Below are 18,333 nucleotides of genomic sequence, written 5' to 3'. Positions count from 1 at the left end.
ATAAGAAAAAATGAGCTGTTTTCCCCATTTGATTCCAAAGGACGGTACAAATGGCACTCTACAAAAAACTACTCTAAAAATACCCTGACAATCAAGCAGGATGCTACTTTATTCTCAGAAACATTTAAAATTGCAGTTGATTCTCAGAAGAGCCTGGGGGGAGAAGGGACCCCTTCTAGCAATACCTTTCCCCGGCCCTAAGGCCCACTAAGCATTCCCATCAGACCAGCAGACACAATGCCATGACCTGGTCTGATCAGTGAAGCTGCAAGGGAAAAAACCCAAAATGGTTAAAAAATGTATTTTACCTTTCTCTGCCTCAAGTAGAAGGTAATCTGTAAAAGGTAGAAGGTGCCATTGAAAAAACAAACAAAATCACTTTTCTCCCTTCCAGCAGAGGTTCTGTCTTCTCAAAGCACAGTGGCTTCCTGTAAGGAGGATTAACAATGCAGGCTGCCCTGTGGACTTTTCGCTTTCTCTTGAGGGTGAAGGGTCCTGGCCTCAGGACACCCTCTGAATGAAGAAGCATCTGCGGCTGCGGAAGAGAAGCTGGCACTGCTGTGCCAAGACAAGCCCCCGACTCCTCCCAGAGCATCCATGGTCCGAGTTATCCAAAACTGCTACAAACAAGGTGTCCCCAGACGAATTCCAACCTGATCCAGATGATGCTATAGAATGAACCCAAGCTTTTGAAACTTACAGAGACCAACAAAGAAAGGTAATAAGATGGCTGCTCCACAAACTCGCACAGCTGGCTTCAACACAGAATTCAACATGGAAAGCTGCAGTAGAGGGCATAGCTGCAGGCACTCAGGTGAGAACCGGCACCTGGCACACAGAGGGCTTCTGGTAATTCATGAAGTGCATTCGGAAGTCATCTAGAATGGAGGCCGCGAGCTGCTGTGCTTGGGGATGTGCCCTCTTGTGATCCCGGATGTTGCACAAAAGCTGAAATCCTTCTTCTTCCACAAGCATTTTGCAGTATTTGCTGGCTGAAAGAAAAGCAAGGAAACTCCATGGACAATCGGCACTTTATATATTCCCAAGTCACTACATTTACATTTCAGAAGAACAAAGATTTGGGGCTGGCATTGCGCCACAGCAGGTTAGGCCACTACCTGGAGTCCTGGCTGCTCCACTTCCGATCCAGTTCTCTTATAATGTGCCTGGGAAAGCAGTGGAACATGGCCCAGGTGCTTGGCCCCTTGTACCCACGTGAAAGATCCAGATCTTGGCTTTGGATCAGCCCAGCCCTAGCCATTGTGGCCATTTGGGGGGTGAACCAGCAGATGGAAAAACCTCTCTATCGGCCGGCACTGTGGCTCAACAGGCTAATCCTCCGCCTGGCAGCGCCGGCACACCAGGTTCTAGTCCCGTTCGGGGCGCCGGATTCTATCCCGGTTGCCCCTCTTCCAGGCCAGCTCTCTGCTCTGGCCCGGGAGTGCAGTGGAGGATGGCCCAAGTGCTTGGGCCCTGCACCCCATGGGAGACCAGAAGAAGCACCTGGCTCCTGGCTTCGGATCAGCATGGTGCACCGGCCGCAGCGCACTGGCCGTGGCGGCCATTGGAAGGTGAACCAACGGCAAAAAGATCTTTCTCTCTGTCTCTCTCTCACTGTCCACTCTGCCTGTCAAAAAAAAAAAAAAACAAAAAAAACCACGTCTCTATCTGTAACTATGCCTCTCAAATAAATCTTTTTTTTTTTTTTTCCCCTGACAGGCAGAGTTAGACAGTGAGAGAGAGAGACAGAGAGAAAGGTCTTCCTTCCGTTGGTTCACTCCCCCAAATGGTTGCTACGGCCGGCGTGCTGCGCCAATCCAAAACCAGGAGCCAGGTACTTCCTCCTGGTCTCCCATGCGGGTGCAGGGCCCAAGCACGTGGGCTATCCTTCACTGCCTTCCCAGGCCATAGCAGAGAGCTGGACAGGAAAAGGAGCAACCAGGACAGAACCGGCACCCCAACCGGGACTAGAACCTGGCAGAGAATTAGCCTAGTGAGCCGTGGTGCCGGCCATCAAATAAACCTTTAAAAAAAATTTTTTTTTTTAAATTCCCTTTGAATCAAAAAGACCAGACAGAAAGTGCCCAAAAAATATCAAAAGGGAATTTATAGACAACAAAATGATTCATGTAAAAAGACTTAACACTCACTTAAAGTGAACGTCAACAGAGACTATCACTTTTGCCTTCAATTGACAAAGATAAAACAATTCTCTGGCTCTCTGTAACTCTGCCATTCAAATAAATTAATTAAACAAGATATTTTATAAATATTAACACACGTAATCCTTCAAACCTGTGAAGTAGATACCATTATCTATTCTACAGAAGAGGCACAGCCAGGTTAAGCCACTTGCTCAAGTTTGCAGCTGGTAAACCACAGAAACTGGAAACAAAGCACAGTGTGGTTCTGGAGGCTGTTCTTTGACAGAGACAGAAAGAGAGATAACTCATCTGCTGATCCACTCCCTAAATGCCTATAATGGCCAGGATTGGGCAAAGGCCAGAGCCAGAGCCACGAATTCAATCCTTATCTCCCACATGGGCGGGGCCCTCACTGCTACCTTCCAGGGTGCACATTAGCAGGAAGCTAGGACTGGAAGCAGAGGTGGGACTCAAACACAGGCATTCTGTTATGGATGCAGGTGTACCAACCAGTGTCTCAACAGCTTTGCCTTCCTTGTAGATATATATATATATCTTTTCAAAACTGTTCAAAACATAAGATTGTTTACAAAAATTGTTAAAAGGATTGGGGCCAGCGTTGTGGCAAAGCAGGTAAAGCTGCTGTCTTTGATGTCACAATCCCATATGAGCACCGGTTCGAGTCCTGGCTGCTCCACTTCTGATCTAGCTCCCTGCTAATGTGCCTGGGAAAACAGTTGAAGACGGCCCAAGTGCTTGGGTTCCTGTCTCCCAAGTGGGAGACCCAGAAGAAGCTCCTGGATTCAGCCTGGCCCAGCCCTGGCTGATGTGGCCACTTGGGGAGTGAACCAGCAGATGGAAGAGCTCGCTCGCTCTCTCTCTCTCTCACTGCATCTCTTTCCCTGTCCCTCTGTAACTCTGCCTTTCAAATAAATACACAAATCTTAAAAAAAAAAAAAAAGTCATGTGCAATATGCATTATCTTTTATTCCATTTTCTATGAACTTTGTAGAAAAAGCTACCTGTGGAGAACACAAGTGAACAATTTTTCAGAATCCATCTTGAATTTTTAACACAGAAAACTAGCAAGCAAAGTACTGTTTTGAATACGTACGGTTTTTACTACAGACATGACACAGGGCCCACAGTGCCCAGAGTTGAACCTCTGGTTGACAGAAGTTGCCAAGCAGTGGGAAAAAAGGCTTGAAGGATCTAAAAAGATACAAAGACATTAACTGAGTACTCAGGCTAAAGTTCAAGAATATATTAATGTTCAAAAATTTTCCCCCAGGGTCAGTTCCTCACCAAACAGATCCATTCCTGACTGTACACTGGGTGATACCAGTCACTAAACTGCACTGTATGCAGACACTGATACATTCATTATCTCATTTTATTTTCCATCTTGCACAGCCTCATTTGACAGATGAGAAAAACTAAGCCTCGAATTTTCTAGATACAGTCTTTTACAATATCACAGATAAAAAGGACTTAAACATAAGGCTAACTGATGCTTATGCATTACTACTGTATCACTGAGCAGATACTTAAAAGGTATTATACATCATCAGGAAATTACCTGTAGGTCACTAATGCTGACATCTTACAACTTGAACTTGGCCAATTCTGGATGGCTGCATGCTATACCAACACAAAAACACAAAAACAGAGGAGTTGGGGGAAGACCAGATTCAAATATTAAATTCTACCATTTAAAAAAGATGACAGACTACTTCATGTTCTTTAAAATCACAGATACTTAAAATTTTCAAAATAAGGGAAATGATTAAAATTAGATACTTACTTTTCATCAAATGACCAATTGAAAGTGGGAGAGATAGAGAGAGAACTTCCATCAGCTGGTTCATTCCCCAAATGGCCACAGGGGATGGCCAGGAGCTTCATCCCGGTCTCCCCTAAGGGTGGCAAGGGCCCAAGTACTTGGGCCATCTTCTGCTGTTTTCCCAGGTGCAGGTACTAACAGGGAGCTGGATCGGAAGTGAAGCAGCCGAGATTGGGATGCTGGTGTTGCAGTTGGTTTAAACTGCTACGCCACAATGCCAGCTCCCAGACACTTCTTTTTCAAAGACAGAGTACTGACCACACTATTTATTATCTGTATCCTGTTCTTACGTTCCATTAACAGAATAATAAAAATGGGATAAAACAGAAGGTGATGGGGCCAGCTTTGTGGCACAACAGGTTGTGCAACACCAGTATCCCATATTAGCTCCTGATCAAGTCCTGGCTAATCCACTTTCTGGTCCAGCTCTCTACTAATGTGCCTGGGAAAGCAGAGGAAGATGGCCCAACTGCTTGGGCCCCTGTAACCACGTAAGAGATGGCCTTTAGCATGCAGGCCCAGCCGTAGCCAATGCAGCTATATGGAGAGTGAACCAGCATATGGAAGGTATCTCTTTCAAATGAAAGAAAAACTGAACACAACCCTAAGGCATTTAAAATGTGCACAATAGAGGCAGACTTTGTGGCACAGTGGGATAAGACTCTTGTACTCCTGCATGCCCATTTCAGAGTGCCAGTCTGAGTCCCAGCTACTCTGCTTATGAACCAGTCTCTGCTAATGCACCTCAGCACGAGCTGATAATGGCTCAAATGACACCCACATGGGAGACGCAGATGGTTCCTGGCTTCAGCCTAGTCTGATTCCTTCTGCTACAGCCATTTGCAGAGTGAACCAGCAGATGGAAGATCTGTCATACTGCTTTTCAAATAAATAAATTTAAAAAGAGGCCGGCACCGTGGCTTAACAGGCTAATCCTCCGCCTTGCGGCGCCGGCACACAGGGTTCTAGTCCCGGTTAGGGCGCCGGATTCTATCCCGGTTGCTCCTCTTCCAGGCCAGCTCTCTGTTATGGCCAGGGAAGGCAGTGGAGGATGACCCAAGTGCTTGGGCCCTGCACCTCATGGAAGACCAGGAGAAGCACCTGGCTCCTGCCTTCGGATCATCGTGTGCGCCGGCTGCAGCATGCCAGCAGCGGTGGCCATTGGAGGGTGAACCAACAGCAAAGGAAGACCTTTCTCTCTGTCTCTCTCTCTCACTATCCACTCTGCCTGTCAAAAAAAAAAAAAAAAAAAAAAAAAAAAAGAAAAGAAATATTTGCAGGGCTGGCGCTGAGGCATAGTAGGTTAAGCCTCTGCCTGCAGCACCAGCATCCCATATGGGTGCTGGTTTTTGTCCTGGCTGCTCTTCTTCCAATCTAGTTCTCTGCTTATGGCCTGTGAAAGTAGTTGGAGGATGGCCCAAGTGTTTGTGCCCCTGCATCTGTGTGGGAGATCCAGAAGAAGCTCTTTGCTCCTGGCTCTGGCCTGGCCCAGCCCTGGCTGTTGTGGCCATTTGAGGAGTGAACTAGTGGATGGAAGACCTTTCTCTCTGTCTCTCCCTCTCAAATAAGTACATATTTGCACACCAGGTACTTTCTGAAGTGAAATTTGAGATGGGATTGAAAAGAAAACTGGAGGAAAGGGTCAAAGATTAATTAAGGCTCCTACATCTTTTCTCCCATCCTTAACAAAAACTACTGGACTGGGCAAACCCCATAAACAACTAAGGATGGCAGATCCCCTGCCCTCAACTCTTCCTGTAGTGGGCTTTCCCACTGCTGACAACTAAGCATGTAGATTTCACACAGGTGCATTCCAACTAGTTTAGGACAAAGAGCCAAAGATCTTGCTATTGCCTATATATTGCTATATACCCCATGAGCCCTGGTTCCCATCTGGGCTGCTCTACTTCTGATTCAAATACCAGCTAATATGACTGAGAAAGTTGTAAAAGATGGCCCTAGCCCAAGTATTTAGTGCCTGCCACCCCCTGGGAGAGCTAGAGGCAAACAAATCTTGTGGCTGCTGGCTTCAGCCTGGCTGTGGCCATCTGGGGAGTGAGCCAATGGATGGAAGATCTCTCTAACTGCCTTTCAAATAAATGCACAGTGAATTAGGTTGCTGCTTATGAAGCTGCCACTGCATATCAGAGCACTGCTCTGAGTCTCGGCTGCTGCCTCTCTGATCCAGCTCCCCTCTACTGCACCTGAGAAAGCAATGGAGTTGTCCAGGCGCCTGCACCCCTGTGAGACCTGGATGGAGTCCCAGACTCCTGGCTTTATCCTAGGCAAATCCTGGCCATGGTGGCCATTTGGGGAGTGAACCAGCAGATGGATGACCTCTCCACTCTGTCTTTCCTTCCCACTCTATCACAATGCCTTTCCAGTGTATCTTTAGGGCAAAAAAAAAAGGACTCAAAGAACAAAAAAGAGTCCATGGAAACACCCTCTCTCTATAGCTCTTTCAAATAAATGAACAAATTTAAAAAGCCACTGGAAGGACTACAAAAAATGTTTACAGAGGGGGCGGGTGCTGTGGTGCAGGCTAACCTGCTGACAGCAATGCTGGCATCCCATATAGGCACTGGTTGGAGTCCCGGCTGCTCCGCTTCTGATCAGCTTCATGCTAATGGCCTGAGAAAGCAGAGGACTCCATGTTTGGTCCTCGATGCCAATGTGGGAGACCAGGAAAAAGCTCTTGGCTCCTGGTTTCAGTCTGGTCCAGCCCCAGTCATGGTGGCCATTTGAGGAGTGAACCAGTGGATGGAAGATCTCTCTCTCTCTCTGCCTTTGCCTCTGCTTCTCTGTAACTCTGCCTCTCAAAAAGCAAATAAATCTTCAAAAAAAAAAAAAAAGAAAGAAAAGAAAAGTTAACAGAGAATAACTGTGGGTGACAGGGCATTGGTAAGGAGCAATGATTTTTTTTTTTTTTTTTGATAGGCAGAGTGGACAGTGAGAGAGACAGAGAGAAAGGTCTTCCTTTGCCGTTGGTTCACCCTCCAATGGCTGCCACACTGCGCTGATCCGAAGGCAGGAGCCAGGTGCTTATCCTGGTCTCCCGTGCGGGTGCAGGGCCCAAGCACTTGGGCCATCCTCCACTGCACTGCTGGGCCACAGCAGAGAGCTGGCCTGGAAGAGGGGCAACCAGGACAGAATCCAGTGCCCCGACCGGGACTAGAACCCGGTGTGCCGGCACCGCAGGTGGAGAATTAGCCTATTGAGCCACCACGCCGGCCGGAGCAATGATCTTCTATAATGATCATCTATCTCCAAAATTCTTACAATCTAGAAGTCTTATACAAGAACTTACTTTGGATTTTGTACAGAAGAGAATGGTTCACATACCAGATCTCGGAGAACACTTTTCCTCTGACGGCCACGGTATTTCCAGAGCTGCTTGTTAGATGTCAGATGGGCTACGATACCTGCAGCAAAATAGCTGACTTCTATCTCCTTGCTGTGGAGTAAGCTGCTGACATGCTGCATCACCTCGCTGGTCATCAGTGCGCACGAGAGCTCTGTGACTTCGGCAATGTTGTTCTACAGGCGCCAGGCAGCAGAAAACATCAGGAACAAGAAAGGAGGAGAATCAAGATCTGGCTCTTCTCTTCCTTCTGCTCAGCTCAGCCCCACCTAGAACACTCTCTCCCATCCTCACCCCAATCTCCCCAATGCCCAATCTGAGCCCTTGATGATGACCATTAATAACAAACTACAGCCAGGCACAATACCAGGGAAATAAAAGTGTCTATCAGGGGCTGGCGCTGTGGCCACCACCTGCAGTGCTGGGTGCTGGTTCAAGTCCCAACTGCTCCACTTCCTACCTAGCTTTCTGCTATGGCCTGAGAAAGCAGGAGAAGGTGGCCCAAGTCTTTGGGCCCCTGCATTCACATGGGAGACCAGGAAGTAGGTCCAGGCTCCTGGCTTTGGGTCGGCGCAGCTCCAGCCATTGCGGTCAATTGGGGAGTGAACAGTGGGTGGAAGACTCCTCTCTCTCTCTCTGAACCAGTGGATGGAAGACCTCTCTCTCTCTCTACCTCTCCTTCTCCGTGTAACTCTTTCAAATAAACAAATATTTTTTTAAAAAAAGTGTCTATCAGTCTTATCTCATTTATTCTTTACATGGGTTTCTGCCACCCACAGAGATCTAGATTGGGTTCCAGGTCCTGGCACCAGTCAGGCCCAGCCCTGGACACTGTGAATGAGCAGGTGGAAGCTATATCTGTGTCTCACTCTTTCAAATTATTAATAATTTTAAAAAATTAGCCACACATATACTACAAACTAGTGTGCTACTTTAGAACTGAAATGGATTTCTTAATTTAAAAACACAGTAACAATTCCCTTTCTGGGAATTCACTGCAGCTCAGTCTCTTGCTAGAGGCTGCCGTCAGAAGCTGCCTAAGTTCCCGGCCATGTGAGCTCCACCCTTCCGCAACCATTTACTTCCAGACAGGTGCCGTCTGCAGAGCCAGCTCGAAGTGTGCCTGTTGCATGGCTGATGGCAAGACAGCTTCATATAGATTAGTTATACAATCATAGGATTATTATTTCCCACTGTAACCAGCATGGCAAACTGCAGATTCTTATGGTATGTCTTCAACACTTTTTGTAAATCTTCACATTTATCTTTAAGAAATTTCTTAATTATAGAATAAACTGATTTGAGAGACAGCACAGAAGCAAGAACAATGAAATTTCAAAAAACTGATTGCCTGGGGGCCAGTGTTGTGGCATGGTGGGATTAAGCAGACAAGACTAAAAGGCCTGCCCAAGTGCTTGGGTCCCTGCATCTGTGTGGGAGACCAGCTGAAGCTCCTGGCTTCTGGCTCCTGTTTGGCCCAGCCCCAGCCATTGCAGCCATTTTGGGGGTAAATCAGCAGATGAAAAAATTAATCTCTGTGTGTGTGTATTCTTCTCTTTCTGTAACTCTGCCTTTCAAATAAATAAAGCTTCAAAAACAAAACAAAACAATGGCTGGTGCCGAGGCTCACTTGGTTAATCCTCTGCCTGTGGCGCCAGCATCGCACATGGGCACCGGGTTCTAGTCCCGGTTGCTCCTCTTCCAGTCCAGCTCTCTGCTGTGGCCCTGGAGGGCAGTGGAGGATGGCCCAAATGCTTGGGCGCCTGCACTCGCATGGGAGACCGGGAGGAAGCACCTGGCTCCTGGCTTCAGATCGGCGTAGCTCCAGCCATAGTGGCCATTTGGGGGGTGAACCAACGTAATGAAGACCTTTCTCTCTGTCTCTCTCCCTCACTAACTCTTTTTGTGAAATAAAAACAAAACACCTGATCCTGGATAAACAGGAAATTACTGTCATAGAATCTGGAGCCTGATGACCTAAGTTTGCATTTTGATTCTGCCCCTTACTACCTATGTGATTTAGGGAAAATGGCATTTCCGTGACTTAGATTTATGCGTGTGACAAGGTGTGGTAGAACACAGACACAGATTTTTTCCTATCCCTGTGTAAATACCCTTTAGCAAACTATATTTGCTGCTCTTTGCATTAAGGGATGGTGACTGTTTTTAATCTGGGGTTTAAATGCATTATCTGCAACAGCTGATGGAAAGTTAGCACATGTGACACAAGCAGAAGGCGAAAAGGCATCTGCACAGTGGGACTTGCCCTCTAGCTGACCACCTGCTCCAACTGTCAGGTAAGAGAAATGAGCCCCCATAGACCATTCAGCTGCAGCGGGCCCACAAGACACCTGCAGCTGTGTGAGGATCCCCACATGAAACCAGCAGAAAAACCATGCAGCTGAGATTTGCTCAAACTGCTGACTCACTGTTGGAGTCAGGATGTTAAGTCTGGGTGTCTCCCAAAGGCCTAGGTGTTAAGAGCTTTGGTCCCCAAATTCTTAGGAAAATGGTTAATGGATTAAGGCTAATGGCTAACAAATAGACAGTAAAAACTTAGTCCAACAGTGGTGTCTGAAGGCAGCAACTGTGGGAGACAATTAGGTTGGAATCCGTTCCTGTGGTGGGCCCCATGATCAAATCACAGTGGCTTCATAAACAGGATGAGAATGCCCCCTTTCTCACCATATGATCTTCCCTCCACCAGCCTCAACCCCAGACACTCAAACAAATAAGGCTGCCCAATCTCAGACTGGAGCCTCCAAAACTGTAGGCTGATAGAAACCCTCTTCTTTCATCAGTAGTTCCTCTCAGGTACTTGTTACAGTGATGAAAAGATGGCTAATACATCCACAGATTCCTAAATAAAATGGCTGGGGCCAGTGCTGTGGCACAGTGGGTCAAACTGCCCCCTGCAGTGCCAACATCCCATATGGGCACCAGTTCGAGTCCTGGCTGCTCCACTTCCGATCCAGCTCTCTGCTAATGGTCTGAGATAGCAGTAGAAGATGACCTAAGGCCTGGGGCCCCTGCACCCACGTGGGAGACCCAGAAGAAGATCTTTCTCTCTGCTGCTGCCTCTCTGTAACTCTGCCTTTCAAATAAATAAATCTATCTTTAAAATAAATAAATTAATAAATAAATGGGCTATTGTTTTAAGCCACTAAGCTATAGTCTGTTTTCAGCAATAGCTAACTGATCTACAATGGTAAATGGTATTTACTTTAAGGAACAATGTGAAGATTAAATTGCTTACAACAGTGCCTAGCATGTAGTAGGTACTAAACAGGTGATAGATTTCTGTAAATGAGTTCAAAGCAATTCATCTTACCAAAAGACCAAGTACTTTGCTTTGTATTGCTGATTCCGGAAAAGTCTGTCAAGAGAACATACAGGTTACTTTATCATGAACAAAAGAACTTTGCAAATAAATTCAGTCCTGTCTTCCCACCTCCAGGACTTGAATGAAGATGGGCAATCCTTGATGTTCAACAAAGTGCTTGCATGCAGCTGGACACTCGTCTGTGAGATTCCAAAGTGCTTTCAAAGTAAACAAGAAGGTGATATCATGTAACTTCTCAGTAGTCTTTCGTTTTAATATCTCTAGCAGTTCCTAAAAACCAAAGAGAAAGGGAGTTAGATGCCCAACTGATGGATTCAATTTCAGTTTAAGAAGAGCAATATAGTGAAGAATTTTAGAATCCAACCTGGGTTGTAAACCCAATTCCTACCATTTAATATATTTTTCTGATCTGTTCTCTTTAAATTACTTCCCTCTTACGGTTTTTATTAGGATTATATAAAAACAAAAAAAGTTCAATGCACACCTGGTCCAACTTGCTATAAAGCTCATAATGAGCTACATTTATAAACAATTCCATTATTTATATTATTTAGAATGCTTAGTCAAAATTAGTCAGATACTAATTTAGGTAGGAAAGACAGACAAAAAAATAAAAAATAGACCGAAATTCCCATATCAGTTGGGGCGGGGAAAGGTCAAAGCCAGGAGCCAGGAACTCCATCCACATGGAAGGCAGAGACTCGAATACTTGAGCTATCTCACCCACTGTGCATTAGCAGGAAGCTTGATGGTAAGTGGAGGCAGGACACAAACCTAGGCACTCCCATAAGGGATGTAGGTGTCCCACAATGCCCAACTCTCCCAAATTACCACCTAAAAATAAAATTGTCTTAAGAACTCTAGTACTGGGATCAGCATTGGGTATAACAGGTTAAGCCACTGTCAGATATAGCATCCCATATGAGCACTGATTTGTGTCCTGGCTGCTCCACTTCCAGTCCAACACCTCACTAATGTGCCTGGGAAGGCAGTGGAGGATGGCCTAAGTACTTGAAGCCCTGCACACACATGGAAGACACAGATGGAGTCCAGGATCATGGTTTTGGCTTGGGTCCAGCCCTGGCCATTGCAGCCATTTGAGGAATGAACAAGCAGAAGGAAGAACTCTTTGTGTACCTTTGTCACTCTTCCTTTCAAATATAATTAATAAATAAATCTTTAAAAAAAAAAAAAACACCCTCTAGTATTACTCTTCCCAGTCTGCTGCCTCCAGTATTCACCATCTAGTCCTGCAGCCATTCTCAACAACTTTAACATTCCTCCATCTCGCCACTCAGCAAAATCCAATCTGAGTTAAACTTAACTGCCCCTTTACTTTATGCCTCCTCCAAAACATCTGGATGTTCCAACAGCTAGCTCAACTGGTCTCACTTTCAAAATGAATTTCTACAGGGGAGACAAATGAATATGTTAATACTACTCTATTTCCCAATGAATTTGCCCAAAAATGACTATTTCCTAATTTTCTGGCCCCCTCCACCCACCCCTTGTTAGATGACTTCATTTCACTCTTCACTGAGAACCACTGCCACTCTTCTTAACAAAAGCCAACAACCAGGGCTGGTGCTGTGGTAAAGCCACCGCCTGTGGTGCCAGCATCCTATATAGGCACCAGTGTGAGTCCTGGCTTCTCCATTTCCGATCCAGCTCCCTGCTAATGTGCCCAAGTGCTTGGGCGCTTGAATCCATGTGGGAGGTCCAGAAGAAGCTCCTGGCACCTGGCTTCGGATGGGCTCAACTGCATTCATTGCAGCCATCTGGGGAGTAAACCAATAGACAAAAGACCTCTCTCTCTGTCTCTGTAACTCTACCTTTCAAGTCAATAAAAATAAAGAATATATATATATATATATATATATATATATATAAAAGCCAACAGCCTACTTACAACTATGTCAATATACTCTGCCTTCCTTGGCTTCTGCTCCAATCTGAAGCCAACATCTTTATTTCTAGAAATCCAATTCCTGCAAAGATTTGGCATCAGGGGCCGGTTCTGTGGCATAGCAGGTAAAGCCGCCGCCGCCTGCAGTGCCAGCATCCCATATGGGCGCTGGTTCAAGTCTGGGCTGCTCCACTTCCGATCCCGCTCTCTACTATGGCCTGGGATAGCAGTAGCAGATGGCCCAAGCCCTTGGGCCCCTGCACCTGCATGGAAGACCCAGAAGAAGCTCCTGGCTCCTGAACAGCTTAGCTCTGGCCATTGTAGCCAATTGGGGAGTTAACCAGCAGATGGAAGACCTCTCTCTCTGTATAACTCTGACTTTAAAATAAATAAATAAGCTTAAAAAAAAAAAAAAAGGTTTGGCATCAGATCATTTCCCTCTGTTTTACTTATATCATCTGCTCCCCCAAACCTCTATACAATGTTTTACTATAACCAATCTTAAAACAAAAAAATTGACCCTATATTACAATATCTTGCTTCCTCTGCTTCCCTAAATACATCAAAAAGTCTCCATTTCCCATCTCATATTTGCTCACCACATTTTGGGCCACCATTCCACTAAAATCACAATAAGCGGTGTGACTAATCTGTATCTTGCCAAATCTAGTAGTTGGTTCTGACCCCATCCTATTCATCCACTCAGCAGCATTGCACTGGACTCTTCAATTTCTCTTGAAATACTCTTCTTGGATTCTAAGACTCCTCTCGCTTCTCAGGTTTTTCCTTCTAATTATTTTGGATGCATCTTCCCTCCTTTCCTGGCCCTCCCACTTCTCTGACATACTTATCTAAATAAGTATCCGAAAATTTCAGCCCTCAGCTTGTCTCCATACTCCATGCTCTCCTATGTAATTTCATCAAACAACAGAATTTCTCTAGGGCCAGCAGCTCCTCTGAGCCACATCCCCTGTATAAAGAAATTTTATTGACATCCCCAGCATGTGAGAAATCAATACTCTGACTTCAATAAATGGAATACATACGGTATTTTAAGAAAGGAAAATTAGTACTGCAGATGTCACTTTATCTAAATTAATTCATAAATATAAGGAAAATAGGAATTTTCTTGGAATAATTAGGCCAATTCCAGTGTTTGCATATAAAAAACAGATAAGGATAACCAAACCAAAATAAGACAGGTTTTACATATCAAAGCATTTATGAAATTGTAAATAACATACAAGTAAATAGAGCAAAGTCAAGAAATAGATGTAAATATCAACTGAGAGTTTAATGTGGTACTGCATTAACAGTGAAGAAAAGACAGATTATACAAAAGGTGAGAAAATGTCAGGAAGAAAAGTTAAAAATAAACCTCTATATCTCAAACAATTCCAAATAAATCAAATAGACCTTTACATTCTTATTTACTTATATTACTGTAAAAGCAGAGAGTGAAATATAGACCATCTGAAATTGCAGCCATCTGGGGAGTGAACTGGCAGATGAAAGACTTGTCTGTCTCTCTGCTAACTCTGCCTTTCAAATAAATAAATAAATCTTTAAAAAAAAGAAACGCAGAGGTAAATATCAAAAGAAACAGCTATAAGAGTAGTAAGCTTCTTCCAGGGAACAGATCTTACAGATTTTTCATTTTAATTGGTCTTCTAGAATGATTTGATTTCTTAAAATTATGCTAATAAAATTTTCATGAAAAGCTTATAGAAATGATAATCAACCTACCTTAATTGCTGAGAAGAGCTCTTCTTTAAGCTGTAAAATTCTCTCAGGTGAGAGCTACAAACAGAAAGCAAAAAGTAAAGTATCTATTAAGAATAGCGAGAGAGACATCCTGCCTTTAGACAGTCACATACCTGGAGGACTAGAATAGAGATGACGCTCACTGCCATTGTTTGCATCTTGGGGTCTTCATGCCTACAGAGCCATCCCATAACAAACTTTGCAGCATAAAATCTGAAAAGTAGTATACATTTTTCTCATGATTACACAAAGTTTATGAAACTGTAGATAGGGACAGAAGAAATCACTTAGCCTCCCCAACAAATCCTGAAACAAAGTTTTGTACTTGTGGAGCACGGGTGAGGAATGTCCAGCCACAGGCTATATAAAGCCCACAAAGTCATTTGGCCTAGCTATATATTGCAAATATATACACATTTTTAAGTTGATAATTACTTTGTTCACTCTTGAAATGGACACAGACCAGGGCCAGGTCAGGCCAAATCCAGGAACCTGGGATTCAATCTGGGTCTCCCACAGAGGGAGCAGAGGCCCAAGAACTTGGACCATCTTCTTTTGCTTTCCCAGGCACATCAGCAAGGAGCTGGATTGGAAGGGCAGCAGCAGGGATTTATATAGGATGCCAGTGTCACAGGCAGCTCTTAACCTGTGTCACAACACAGGGCCAAAGTTGATACACTTCTATGGCCAGCAAATGATGTTATAAATACCCAAATGAACCCAGTCAGAAAAAAGGTTCACCACCCCTGTTCTGGAGTCTCAGCTAATAAAATCGAGAGCATCCTGTAAAGAAGGAAGACCAAGGGCTGGTGTAGTGGGTAAAGATTCCTCCTGCAGTGCTGGCATCCCATAATGACGCCAGTTCGGGTCCCAACTGTTTGACTTCCAATCCAACTCTTTACTATGGCCTGAGAAAGCAGTAGAAGATGACCCAAGTGCTTGGCCCCTGTACCCTGGTGGGAGACCTGGAAGAAGCTCCTAGTTCCTGGCTTCGGATTGGTACAGCTCTGGCTGTTGTGGGCACTTGAGAAGTGAACCAGCAGATAAAGACCCCTCTTTCTCTGTCTCTGACTCTCTGTAACTCTGCCTTTCAAATAAAGAAAAAAAAAAAAAAGAGGGAAGACAATGAGAACATTTAAATAAACAAATATTAACAAATATAATAGCAGAATGACTAAAATTATTTTTATGAGAGAGAAAGTAATCTTCTACCAAGAGACTCACTCACTAAATGACTGCAACAGCCAGGACTGGGCAGGCCAAAACCAGAAGCCAAAAACTACAACCAGGTCTCTCATGTGGGTGTCGGGGACCCAAGCATTTAAGTCATCCTCCTTGGCCTTCTTCCCAAACACATCAGCAAGCAGCAGGATCAGAAATGTAGCAGCATTCCAATATGGGATGGTCTAATCTGCTGCACCACAATACTGGCCTCCCCTGGAATGCCCAACTCTGTTAGACAGAGTTACAGAGAGAGAGAGATGGAGAGATCTTCCAGATGCTGGTCCACTCCCCAAATGGCTGCAATGGCCAGAGCTGGGCTGATCCAAAGCCAGGAGACAAGAGCTTCTTCCGGATCTCCCACGTGGGTGCAGGGGCCCAAGGACTTGTGCCATCTTCTACTGTTTTCCCAGGCCATGGCAGAGAGCTGGTTCGGAAGTGGAGCAGGCAAGACTCAAACCAGTGCCATATAGGATGTTGGCACTGCAGGCAGCGGCTTTACCTGCTATGCCTCAGTGCCAGCCCCCAGGCCAATACTTCTTAAGCCAGGCCCTATTGAAAACACTTTGCAAACATGATCATATCTAATATTAGAAGATTAACTATTGTACAGGGAACTCATGCACAAAACTAATGGAAAGGCTAGAACTTGACTTTTTGGAACTCATCTATCCAATCATCTTTCTGTCCAAGAGGCTCAGTACAAACTTCACCAGGCTTCTGCTAAACTAATAAGCAAAAGCCAGCAACACTCAGAGTAACATAAGCCGATACTTCAATGAGATGACCAAGATGTACTTGCCTGTCAAATGGAACATCCGCAAGAATCCGGGAATTGGTTAAGCAGAGAAGACAATTCTTCTGTAACTTTTAGGGAATAAAACAAAGTAATTTTTAGCAACTCTAACATTGCACCTCAAATAAAGGCTCTAAAAATGTGGATGGTGTTCCCTATGAGCTTTTCTTATTGAGAACTCACTATGTACCTGGCCCCTTCAAGTTCCCCACTTAATCCCACAACTGATAGTTGTCACGTAGGAAAGATTGAGCTTAGCCGGATCTTCCAGGCAGAAAGAAGTGCAAATTTCAAAAGAAGGCAGAAATGCAAATTTCTTAAATGACAAATACTGCCTTTCTGACTGTATTTTTTAAAAAATTAACTTACTATAAGTAAACTTTTCAATTAGATTTGACACTTTACATCTGTGTAACCATCACCACAACAAAGACAGAAAATATTTCTGGGGCTGGCACTCTGGTGTTGAGGGTAAAGCCACAGCCTAGAATACTGGCATCCCATGTGGGTGCTCCAGTTCCAATCTAGCTCCCTGCTAATGGCCTGGGAAAAGCAGCAGAGGATGGCCCAAGTGTTGGGCCCCTATACCCACATTTAGTATTGCTAATCTTTTAATTTCAGCCAATCCCAGAAATAGGAAGTGATATCTAGAAGTGTAGTGGTATCTCTTTCTGGTTGTAATTTGTATTTCCCTAGTGACTAAAGATACTGAGCACCTTTTCATGTGCTCATTTGTCTTCTATGTATCTTTTTTGATAAAATGTCTACTCAAGTCTTTTATAATTGGTTTGTCTGCCTGAGTTAGCAAGTTCTTTATGTATTTTGGTTAAAAATCCTATGTACTATACAAAGTTTAAAGTTCAAAAAAATGAGTATTTTGTTTACCCCAGTTCACAGCTGATCTTTTCATTTTGTTAATGGCTTATGTCTATGAATAGCCATCAATTTTGGTGAATTTCCAGTTTTTCTTTGTGATGTATATCTTTTGTATACTAAGATATCTTCTTTACCCAAAAGCATAGTTTTTACATTTAGATTTATGGCTTAATTTAACTTAATTTTCATAAATGGGATGAAATAAAAACCAACGTTTTTCAGCCTATAACGTTACATAAAATACTAACATGTTTCTGGGTAACAGGTTTATCAGGAATCTTAAAAAATTTAACTTCAATATTAATCCATATTTCCTATTTTTCCTATAACAAGCATGAATTCCTTATCTATTTTCTTTCTCTTTGATAGAGTGAAAACCCAGAATGAGACATTTTAATGAATTGAATATTTTACTAAAAAACAAATATTGTTCATATATCTATCCTAAGATTAGAAAGTGAAATGAAGAATTCAAATTACCTGGGGGTATTGAGGAAAATTTTTCAGAGCCTTGAGAAGTAGACTGGTAACCTCTGACAGCAGGCGAACAGGCATCCCCTTGGCCAGGCCCTGGCGAGTCAAGTTGAGGGCACAAGCACTGGCAGTGAACTGCACTGCCAAGTCCAGTGGATGGGTCCTCATTCCTAAAGCCACAAGCTGAAGATGAACGTGGTTTTAGTGGCCTATGATAATATGAACATTCTGTATACTGTCTTATTGCCTGGGGTCCGTTGGCAAAAATATTAGTTTCCTGGAACAATAAGACTTCCCCTATCCTCAACATCTACTCTTTAGGACATCAATGAATTACTGTAACACCTTCTAATTCAACTGCAGCCCTCAACTGAAAAAAGTGTGTGATAAACCCACCAGCAAAAGACTAAGAATCTGAAAAGCTGAAAACATTTTAAAAAGGTAATCTGATGACAAACAATGCAAGAATACCCAGGAAGCCACTGTTACCAGGTTTAACATTCAGCAATACTGTGATTCATTTCCTGGGCCAAAATAAGGATGCTCATCTCTAAATTACATACACTAACATTTACATGAACTGTGATTTTAGGGGACCGAAGCCC

General features: G+C 44.1%; 1 protein-coding gene across 1 annotated transcript in view; it reads right to left on the bottom strand.

Moving 5' to 3' along the window:
• Positions 1-568: 568 nt before the first annotated feature.
• ZYG11A (zyg-11 family member A, cell cycle regulator) overlaps positions 569-18,333 on the bottom strand; it is a 38,187-nt gene continuing 20,422 nt past the window's right edge. The window contains exons 5-14 of the mRNA XM_062193342.1: positions 17,735-17,911; positions 16,385-16,449; positions 14,475-14,574; positions 14,344-14,397; positions 10,800-10,961; positions 10,680-10,724; positions 7,330-7,524; positions 3,724-3,785; positions 3,259-3,356; positions 569-992 (exon numbers count right to left, since the gene is read on the bottom strand). Of these exons, the coding sequence (XP_062049326.1) occupies positions 811-992; positions 3,259-3,356; positions 3,724-3,785; positions 7,330-7,524; positions 10,680-10,724; positions 10,800-10,961; positions 14,344-14,397; positions 14,475-14,574; positions 16,385-16,449; positions 17,735-17,911 (1,140 nt within the window). The 3' untranslated portion in view covers positions 569-810. The remainder of the gene's footprint in view (positions 993-3,258; positions 3,357-3,723; positions 3,786-7,329; positions 7,525-10,679; positions 10,725-10,799; positions 10,962-14,343; positions 14,398-14,474; positions 14,575-16,384; positions 16,450-17,734; positions 17,912-18,333) is intronic.

The sequence above is a fragment of the Lepus europaeus genome, chromosome 5 (genome assembly GCF_033115175.1).
Source record: "Lepus europaeus isolate LE1 chromosome 5, mLepTim1.pri, whole genome shotgun sequence".
Lineage (NCBI taxonomy): Eukaryota > Metazoa > Chordata > Mammalia > Lagomorpha > Leporidae > Lepus > Lepus europaeus.
The sequence above is the reverse complement of the archived record's forward strand: the minus strand, read 5'-3'. Positions and strand labels throughout refer to the sequence as shown.